The following is an 11,046-nucleotide window of genomic DNA, read 5'->3' as shown; positions in this document are numbered from 1 at the left end:
CTCAATGGATACTTTGTGAACATGACAAAATCTACCCAGTCTACGCCAGCAGCTTTCATAATGAAGACATGTGGCAGGTATTCCCACTCAGATCTGTTTTGCTAGTGCTTGGTCAGGAAATATTATCCTTTTATTGTTCTCTTTATTTTTTACAGATGGATAACATAAAATTAGGTCCTTTAATCACATTATATATATATATATATTTTTTTTTTTAATTCAAGATGGCTTAAGGTACTATTTAAAAAAAAAAACATGCTTGGCATTTTTAGACAAAACAAAAAATTTCATTAGGCCCCTGGGGTAAGGAAAACAAGAATAAAAAACAGAAAGCACAAAAAGATTGTATCACAATATAAAAGTTTCAAAAAATACACTATTAAATGAAAAGACAAAAAGCATACTGAGAAAAGATAATTAGTAACAGTTATAACAAAAGATTACCATTTAAAATACACAGGGAATGCATACAAAACAGTGCAAAACCTGAAAAGCCATACACTTATGAAAGCTGCACAACCACAATCAGTCAGAAAATCAAAGTTAAGTTTTTCATCTATTATGGAGGAAGTAATTTTTATATCTGGAGAGATGGAAAGGAAAATAGTTTTGATTTTCATATCCTATAACTCAAACCTATTAATCACAGAACTCTGGAGCAGTGATTCTTAAACTTAGAAAGTATCTGCATCACATGAATACACTGTTAAAACAGACTGCTGAGCCTACCCCTCCATTTCTCTGCCAGCAGGTTTGAGATAGGGCATGAGCATCTGCAATTTCACACAAGTTTCCGGGTGATGCTGCTGCTTCCAGGCAAAGAACCTCACTTTGAGAAGCACTGCTCTAGAGTCTGAGACACACCTGAAATTTGTGCAGAGTGACAAGAATATTCACAGTAGCACTGTTTATATTACTAAAAAATAGAAATTATCTAAATGTCTACCAATAGAATACTGAGAATAGAAAAATATGGCATTAAAAGGAATAAAACTACATATCAATAGATTTTAAATTACTAGTGAACCAGGAGAAAACTGTATCACAGATACATTAAAATAGTTTATGTATTTTTAAAAAGCACCCCAAACAATATATAGTATTGTTCAACTATCTACATATTTTTCCAATGTGGGGGTAAAATGAGAAGTCTAGTAGAAGCTGGAACTAAACTCAGAACTAAACTCTGGGGCACAATGAGGAGTACCCCAAGAAAAAGCCATCAGAAGAGTGGTTTCAGAAGTGAAAAAAGGAGACCTTCCAGGAGAGAGCAGTCAGTAATGCAGCAGTTGTTCAAGGAAGACAACTACAATTAAGTCACTGGTGACTTTTACCTGAATAGATTCTAAAGTGGAAAAGAACAAAGACAGAATGCTATGGGATGAAATCTGACTGAAGAACTCAGAAACATTTACCAGAGAATTTAACTTTGAACCACATGCTTCAGGACTTCTACACACAGCTTGGCGAAGATAAAACAGCTTTGTAACAAGCATGCAGGCCATTTATTCCTCTAAACATACTCTAAAAATAAGTAAGACTATCATAAAATTCATTATTTGAACCATCTCTTCAACCTTTTTACCCTCAGTAAGGAATGGTTTGAGGCACTCACTTCAGAGCTGTCCCTGGAAATTACTTACCATGTGTCCCGAGCAAAAAGGGTATCTTCCATAAGACTTTGTTGCGTCTTGAAAGGAATCTTTTTGTATCCAAAATACAGTGTATCCCTTTCTGCCATGGTTATCAGAAACATCATAAACCTATTTGCAGGTTAACTTAGAAAGTCTGTTATATAAATGATCAGTACATATAAGCCAACTTGGTTCTGTTCTTGATTTGCTATCTTTATATTTTCTATGAAGTTCAATTTTTATCTATTACTGATTTCCTATCTTAATGTATGGACTCTTACAAATCTCACAAAGTCCACTGTTAAACAAAGGAATGAATGAACAAACTCACCTGGGATTTATTCATTTTTGGTTGTTCCTGGAAAAACGTAGACAACTCTGAAGATACACTGGGTTAGAAGAAGAGGACTGGAGTCATGAAAGATCTGGCCTGTGTGGCAGTTCCTGAATTCTCCTTTCCTATTAAAGCTAAACACACCACTAGATAAGGAAAAAAATGTCAATGTCCCTTTGACCTTCAAAGACATGGATATATATATATTGTTGATGACCACCTACCTAATACAACTCTAATATTACCATGTAGCTCTTGGGTATACATTTTTTCAGAGTTAAGTATTTACCGCCTAGGGATATCTTATAACAGTTTAAGTCTCCCTTGGTGTTCATGAATTTTTTTTTAATTATAAAATTGATTAAAACAAAAATACACACAATGAATATTAATTACACCAAAACTGTTGTTAAAAAAATACTTAGGACTAAAGAAAGAAAAAGAAGAAACTCAGGACTAGGCTGTTTAACTTCCCTACTAACGTTACTAAACCTTTGCTTAGTGACTCCACAGAAAGCTATAAAAAGCAGTGCTTTAAGCAAAGACCCATGTTTTACCATTGTTGCCATTTCACAGAAGACTCTTCTATAAAACACTTGCTTTTAGTTGTATGGAAAAGTATAAACAATACTGCCTTATGAGTCAGATCTTTTAGTCTTCGCCACTAACTGATCTGAACAAGGCACTAATCTTCAGAAACAAAGAGAAAGAAATTCTATCCAAAGAGACAAAAAAACAGATAACTCTTGAATATCCTTCCTGAATGCTAAGGCAAGCAGAAGAGAAACAACATGAAGTAATGGACATGACCGGAGGGCAGTTTAGAATCCAAAAAGGATAAATGGAGAACCAAAGGAACGGAGTCTGTGTACAAAGCTAAGCTAACTGATCAGCCCCGACTGTTGGCTCTTCTCCCAAGACCCCACGCCCCGCAACACTCGCCCCTCCACAGCAAGCATTCTCTCAGCAGCCCTGCCCCCGCCCCGTGCCACCAGATCGCTGCCTGCATCTTGCTTGTATATTAAGTCCCTCCTCCTGAGCCCTTAGAAACAGGGCGTCTCGCACGCGCACGGGGGGCGGGGGCTCCAGCTCAGGGCTGGGGCTAGTCTGTCAGGGACTTCGGCCCACTCTTCCCAATGGAGACGCCCCCTTCTCGCCGCCCCAGGGGTCTACAGAGCTCCTCCCCACCATGGGTACTGACCTTTTCCCTCCTACTCCCTAAACTACACGGAACCCCTACGGTCCTCAACCAGCCATCCCGAGCTCACTCGCCTCTCCGTCTCCAAGGGGCACTGAGCCCAGAAGAGTGCACAGACTCATCAGCCCCGTAACCGCTTCCCACGCACGGCTGGAGAAAAACAGAAGCAAAGGCGGAAATGCATAGAGGGAAAAGGTGGAACTAGGCATGCGCAGATGGTCCGCACGCAGGGCCAGACAGTCCACGCTGACCACTAGAACTTTGTTTCCCTTTATTCTCCCCGACCAGCGGGTTGGGATTGGCTGAGAGTCCAGCCCACCTGGCAGCGGAAGATTTGGACCTGAGGTAATTTAAGCAGCTAGAGCCGGTCAGGGACTTTCTCCAAAGTTACGGATTACAGCCGAGTTCTCTGTGCAGTCAGAATGCAGATTTACATACAGTCAAGTAAAGGAAAACTGTTCGTCAATTTCACTTTTTTTTTTTTTTTTTTAAATACTGGGAAATGGGGACTTAGTTGGTGGTGCAGTGGTTAAGATTACACACTTCCAGCAGGGAGCCTGGTTCAATCCCTGGTCAGGGAGCTGGATCCCACATGCCACTACTGAGTTCACATGCCACAACTAAAGATCCAGCTGCCCAAAGGAAGATAGAAGATCCGGCAACCCAGCACAGTCAAATGAAATAAATAAACAAATACTAGGAAATATATCCCATTAATACAATAAAAGAGTTATATCATCGGGCGGGGCGGGGGGGGGTGTGGCAGACAAGAAAGCAAGTTCATTAAAATCATGAAAGCAATAAATGAAAATAGTAGATAAATTAAGTAGACACAATCCAAAAGAAAATAGTCTTCCTCTATATATAAACATCTTGGAGAAGGGCCTGGCAACCCACTCCAGTATTCTCGCCTGGAGAATCCCATGGACAGAAGAACCTGGCAGGGTACAATCCACAAGGTCACAAAGAGACAGAGGCGACTGAAGAGACATAGCATGCATATATAAATATATTCTTTCATTTGTGACATTAAAATTACTTCATAAAAAGGGAGATAAATCCTTCCATAGATTCAATATTTTTGACAAAATTCCAATAAGAATCTCAACTAATTTTGGCATGTACTCCTTTTCTCTTTGATTTTTAAAGTAGTGTGTACATTACAAAAGCATTCTCAACTTCATCTGGAATAAAATTAAATCTAAACAGCCAGATGTTCTTAAAGTGCTGCATTCAATATGTCAGCAAATTTGGAAAACTCAGCAGTGACCGCTGGACTGAAAAAGGTCAGTTTTCATTCCAATTCCAAAGAAGGGCATTTCCAAAGAATGTTGACATTACTGTATAACTGTGTTCATTTCACATGCTAGTAAGGTTATGCTCAAAATCCTTCAAGCTAGACTTTGGCAGTATGTGAACCGAGAACTTCCAGATGTATAAGTTGGGTTTAGAAAAGGCAGGAGAACCAGAGATCAAATTGCCAACATTTGTTGAATCAATGAGAAAGCAAGGGAATTCCAGAAAAACATCTACTTTTGTTTCACTGACTATGCTAAAGTCTTTGACTATGTGGATCACAACAATCTGTGGAAAATTCTTCAAGTGATGGGAATACCAGACCACCTTACCTGTCTCCTGAGAAACCTGTATGCCAGTCAAGAAGCAAGTTAGAACTTGACATGGAACAACAGACTGGTTCAAAATTGGGAAAGGAGTACATCAAGGCTATATATTGTCACCCTGCTTATTTAACTTCTCTGCAGAGTATATCATGTGAAATGCCAAGCAGGATGAATCACAAGCTGGAATCAAGATTGCCAGAAGAAATATCAACAACCTCAGATATGCAGATGATACCACTCTAATGCCAGAAAGTGAAGAGGAACTAAAGAGCCTCATGATGAAGGTGAAAGAGGAGAGTGAAAAATCTGGCTTAAAACTCAATATTAAAAAAAAAACAAACTAAGATTATGGTGGTTGGTCCCAACACTTCATGGCAAATAGGAGGAGAAAAAGTGAAAGCAGTGCCAGATTTTATTTTCTTGGGCTCCAAAATCACTGCAGATAGTGACTGCAGCCATGAAATTAAAAGACATTTGCTCCTTGGAAGGAGAGCGATGACAAACCTAGACACCATATTAAAAAGCAAAGACATCACTTTGCTGACCATGGTCCATATAGTCAAAGCTATGGTTTTTCCAGTAATCATATACAGATGTGAGAGGTGGACCATAAAGAAGACTAAGCACCAAAGAGTTGATGCTTTTGAACTCTGGTGCAGAGAAGATTCTTGAGTCTCTTGGACAGCAAGGAGATCAAACCAGTTAATCCTAAAGGAGATCAACCCTAAATATTCATTGGAAGGATTGATGCTGAAGCTCCAATACATTGGCCACATGATGCAAAGAGCCGACTCACTGAAAAAAACCCCGATATTGGGAAGACTGAAGCAAAAGGAGAAGGGAGTGGCAGAGGATGAAGTGGTTACACAGCATCACCAACTCAATGGACATGAATCTGAGCAAATTCTGGAATACAGTGAAGAACAGAGGAATCTGTCATGTTCTAGTCCATGGGTCACAAAGAGTTGGACATGACCTAGCAACTGAACAAACAGCCAGAAAGCATTTCAAAAAGGAGAAAATTGTCTAAGAGAAATCTCAATGTGTACAATATTGCTCAGTTATTTAAAATAGTTTGGCATCTGCTTCATGGTAATACAATAACCATGTTTAAGAGTATTTTTTAAATGTAGTATAATAAATGTAGCATTCCAAAACAATGAGGGAAGGAAAGGAATATTCTAAACAGCAAGTCATTCCCAACAAAGATCACATGTGATACAGGTTCATATGGATTCAAGGTCTGAAATGCTTATAAAGTAAACCACTAAGTTAGTAAAGGAAATAAATAGAGATGAGAAGTTGTGACATCAAGAAATCCACACATTTAATATGAAACATTTTATAATAAAAAAATAGCAAACAATTCAGCTCTAGTTTTTAAAATACATTAACCAAATAACCAGGAAATTATATTTTTACTATTTGAAAAAAAAGAATAATTAATAAGATCTTTAAAGCAATAAAAATAAAAAACTTAAAATGGGCTATAGAACTGAGCAGTAGTGTAATAAAAAGAAAAAATTCGAATAAACACGTTTGAAAAAGTTGATTAGGAGAATGGAAAGAAATGCAAATGTTTAAGTAAAAACATGCAAGATATCATTTACTGAGATTTAAATTTTTACTCAATATATATATATACACACACACACACACAAAAGTTCACTTCATTTTGTCCACTTTTATAAGTTTTAACAAGTGCATAGATTTGTGTAACCATCACTGCACTCAAAATACAGAACTGCTGCCCATCAAATTACTTCATACTACCCTTCTGAAATAAAAACCTCTCACCACTTTAAACTTCTGGCTGCTGCTGCTGCTAAGTTGCTTCAGTCCTGTCCGACTCTGTGCGACCCCATAGACGGCAGCCCACCAGGCTCCCCTGTCCCTGGGATTCTTTAGGCAAGAATACTGGAGTGGGTTGCCATTTCCTTCTCCAATGCATGAAACCGAAAAGTGAAAGGGAAGTCTCTCAGTCGTGTCCGACTCTTCGCGACCCCATGGACTGCAGCCTACCAGGCTCCTCCATCCATGGGATTTTCCAGGCAAGAGTACTGCAGTGGGGTGCCATCGCCTTCTCTGAAACTTCTGGCAGCCACTACGTATTCTTCATGCTTATATGTTCGTTTTTTCTAAAAAGTATTTTTACAAACACATATGACAAATATTATACCTAATGGTGAAATATGGAAAGTGTTCAACTGAAAAGTCAGACAAAGATAAGGATGCATACTATCTGCAACTTTATTTGGCATTTTTTCCGAAGTTCTTAGGGTAAAACAGCAAAATAATCATGTACACAGAATATTCAAATGAAAGTATCCAAAATAAAAGTTTTAAAAATTTGATACAAGTTCAATATAACAAATTTCAGAAAATTAAATTATTTTAAAGGTACTGATAGGGATAGGGACAGAATAAAGAAACAAAGTAGGTGATTAAATAGTTAACACCAATAGGGGATTGTAAGTAGAAAAAAAATACGGTAGACCTCTGTAAGTTAATGATAACTTAGAAAGCAGCTTTGCTTAACCACAAAACCAAGCAGGCTTGTGAGCCCGCTAATAAACCATGCAGCACAGCGTGAGACATGCACCCAAACAATAAAACAACGGTGGTGTGAGACCCACATCCTGCCCAGTGTGCTAAGTTAATGACCCCCTGGACATTCTTTCTGCACACACAAAACAATAATTTATGGCAAGGTGACATTTCAAAGTAAAGATCCTTATTGTACTGAGACCTGAAATAATTTTTCCATAGTGCCATGACCTGAAGAACTATGGGCAGAAATTCATAACACTGTACAGGAGGTGGTGATCAAACCATCCCCAAAAGAAGAAATGCAAAAAGGCAAAATGGTAGTCGGAGGAGGCCTTACAAATAGCTAGGAGAAAAGAGAAGCAGTTCATGACTTTGTACAAGAGACAGGGATCAAGACCATTCCCATGGAAAAGAAATGCAAAAAAGCAAAATGGCTGTCTGGGGAGGCCTTACAAATAGCTGTGAAAAGAAGAGAAGCGAAAAGCAAAGGAAAAAGGAAAGATATAAGCATCTGAATGCAGAGTTCCAAAGAATAGCAAGAAGAGATAAGAAAGCCTTCTTCAGCGATCAATGCAAAGAAATAGAGGAAAACAACAGAATGGGAAAGACTAGAGAGCTCTTCAAGAAAATTAGAGATACCAAGGGAACATTTCATGCAAAGATGGGCTCGATAAAGGACAGAAATGGTATGGACCTAAGAGAAGCAGAAGATATTAAGAAGAGGTGGCAAGAATTCACGGAAGAACTGTACAAAAAAGATCTTCACGACCCGGATAATCACAATGGTGTGATCACTCACCTAGAGCCAGACATCCTGGAATGTGAAGTCAAATGGGCCTTAGAAAGCATCACTACGAACAAAGCTGGTGGAGGTGATGGAATTCCAGTTGAGCTATTTCAAATCCTGAAAGATGATGCTGTGAAAGTGCCACACTCAATATGCCAGCAAATTTGGAAAACTCAGCAGTGGCCACAGGACTGGAAAAGGTCAGTTTTCATTCCAATCCCAAAGAAAGGCAATGCCAAAGAATGCTCAAACTACCGCACAATTGCACTCATCTCACATGCTAGTAAAGTAATGCTCAAAATTCTCTAAGCCAGGCTTCAGCAATACGTGAACTGTGAACTTCGAGTTGTTCAAGCTGGTTTTTTTTAGAAAAGGCAGAGGAACCAGAGACCAAATTGCCAACATCTGCTGGATCATGGGAAAAGCAAGAGAATTCCAGAAAAACATCTATTTCTGCTTTACTGACTATGCCAAAGCCTTTGACTATGTGGATCACAATAAACTGTGGAAAATTCTGAAAGAGATGGGAATACCAGACCACCTGACCTGACTCTTGAGAAATATGTATGCAGGTCAGGAAGCAACAGTTGAAACTGGACATCGAACAACAGACTGGTTCCAAATAGGAAAAGGAGTACGTCAAGGCTGTATATTGTCACCCTGATTCTTTAACTTATATGCAGAGTACATCATGAGAAATGCTGGGCTGGAAGAAGCACAAGTTGGAATCAAGATTGCTGGGAGAAATATCAATAACCTCAGATATGCAGATGACACCACCCTTATGGCAGAAAGTGAAGAGGAACTAAAAAGCCTCTTGATGAAGGTGAAAGAGGAGAGTGAAAAAGTTGGCTTAAAACTCAACATTCAGAAAACGAAGATCATGGCATCTGGTTCCATCACTTCATGGGAAATAGATGGGGAAACAGTGTCAGACTTTATTCTGGGGGGCTCCAAAATCACTGCTGATGGTGACTGCAGCCATGAAATTAAAAGATGCTTACTCCTTGGAAGAAAAGTTATGATCAACCTAGATAGCATATTCAAAAGCAGAGCATTACTTTGTCCACAGAGGTCCGTCTAGTCAAGGCTCTGGTTTTTCCTGTGGTCACGTATGGATGTGAGAGTTGGACTGTGAAGAAAGCTGAGCACCGAAGAATTGATGCTTTTGAACTGTGGTGTTGGAGAAGAGTCTTGAGAGTCCCTTGGACTGCAAGGAGATCCAACCAGTCCATTCTGAAGGAGATCAGCCCTGGGATTTCTTTGGAAGGAATGATGCTAAAGCTGAAACTCCAGTACTTTGGCCACCTCATGTGAAGAGTTGACTCACTGGAAAAGACTCTGATGCTGGGAGGGGTTGGGGGCAGGAGGAGAAGGGGATGACAGAGGATGAGATGGCTGGATGGCATCACTGACTCGATGGATGTGAGTTTGAGTGAACTCCGGGAGCTGGTGATGGACAGGGAGGCCTGGCGTGCTGCGATTCATGGGGTCGCAAAGAGTCGGACACAACTAAGCGACTGAACTGAACTGAACTGAAAGGCAAAGGAGAAAAGGAAATACATACCCATCTGAATGCAGAGTTCCAAAGAGTAGCAAAGAAATATAAGAAAGCCTTCCTAAGTGAACAATGCAAAGAAATAGAGGAAATCAACAGAATGCGAAAGACTAGAGATCTCATCAAGATAATTAGAGATACAAAGGTATCTCTAATTTGCATGTGTCCCTCATGCAAAGATGGGCACAATGAAGGACAGAAATGGTATGAACCTAATAGAAGCAGAAGATATTAAGAAGAAGTGGCAAGAATACACAGAACTGTACCAAAAGATCTTAGTGACCCAGATAACCACCATGGTGTGGTCACTCACCTACAGCCAGATATCCTGGAATGTGAAATCAAGTGGGCCTTAAGAAGCATCACTACGAACAATGCTAGTGGAGGTAATGCAATCCCAGTTGAGCTATTTCAAATTCTATAAGATGATGCTGTTAAAGTCCTGCACTCAATATGCCAGCAAATTTGGAAAACTCAGCAATGGTCACAGGACTGGAAAAAGTCAGTTTTCATTCCAATCCCAAAGAAAGCAATGCCAAAGAATGTTTACACTACTGCTCAATTGCACTCATCTCACATGCTAGCAAAGTAATGCTCAAAATTCTCCAAGTCAGGCTTCAAAAGTACATGAACTGAGAACTTCCAGATGTTCAAGCTGGATTTAGAAAAGGCAGAGGAACCAGAGATCAAATTGCCAATGTCCACTGGATCAGAGAAAAAGCAAGAGAATTCCAGAAAAAACATCTACTTATGTTTCATTGACTATGCTAAAGCCTTTAATTGTGTGACAACAAACTGGAAAATTCTTAAAGAGATGGGAATACCAGACCAGACCACCTTACTGGCCTCCTGAGAAATCTGTATGCAGGTCAAGAAGCAACAGTTAGAACCGGACATGGAACAGTGTACTGGTTCCAAACTGGTCAAGGTTGTCTATTCTCACCTTACTTATTGAACTTATATGCAGAGTACATCATGCGAAGTGCCAGACTGGATAATGCACAAGCTGGAATCAAGATTGCCCGGAGAAATATCAATAACCTCAGATATGCAGATGACACCACCCTTATGGCAGAAAGTGAAGAGGAACTGAAGAACCTCTTGATGAAGGTGAGAGAGGAGACTGTAAAAGCTGGCTTAAAATTCAACATTCAAAACCTAAGATCATGGTATCCAGTCCCATCACTGCATGGCAAATAAGTGGGAAAACAATGGAAACAGTGACAGACTTTATTTTCTTGGGCTCCAAAATTACTGTGCACAGTGACTGCAGCCATGAAATTAAAAGATGCTTGCTCTTTGGAAGAAAAGCTATGACAAACCTAGACAGCATATTAAAAAGCAGAGACATTACTTTGCCAAC

At 39.5% G+C, this 11,046-nt stretch overlaps 1 protein-coding gene across 5 annotated transcripts in view; it reads right to left on the bottom strand.

The window, feature by feature from the left end:
• Positions 1-11,046, bottom strand: part of LOC133240345 (zinc finger protein 33B) — an 87,511-nt gene that overhangs the window by 43,360 nt on the left and 33,105 nt on the right. Inside the window, exons 1-2 of one of the 5 annotated variants that reach the window (XM_061404953.1) lie at positions 3,170-3,587; positions 1,966-2,102 (exon numbers count right to left, since the gene is read on the bottom strand). The exons of 3 other annotated variants lie outside the window; for them this stretch is intronic. In XM_061404953.1, the coding sequence (XP_061260937.1) occupies positions 1,966-1,980 (15 nt within the window). In that variant the 5' untranslated portion in view covers positions 1,981-2,102; positions 3,170-3,587. Of the gene's footprint in view, positions 1-1,965; positions 2,103-3,169; positions 3,588-11,046 lie in introns of those variants that run through there. One more of the 5 variants, XM_061404956.1, reaches the window with a different exon arrangement.

The sequence above is a fragment of the Bos javanicus genome, chromosome 28 (genome assembly GCF_032452875.1).
Source record: "Bos javanicus breed banteng chromosome 28, ARS-OSU_banteng_1.0, whole genome shotgun sequence".
Taxonomy (NCBI): Eukaryota; Metazoa; Chordata; class Mammalia; order Artiodactyla; family Bovidae; genus Bos; species Bos javanicus.
This window is presented reverse-complemented; position numbering and strand designations above follow the sequence as displayed.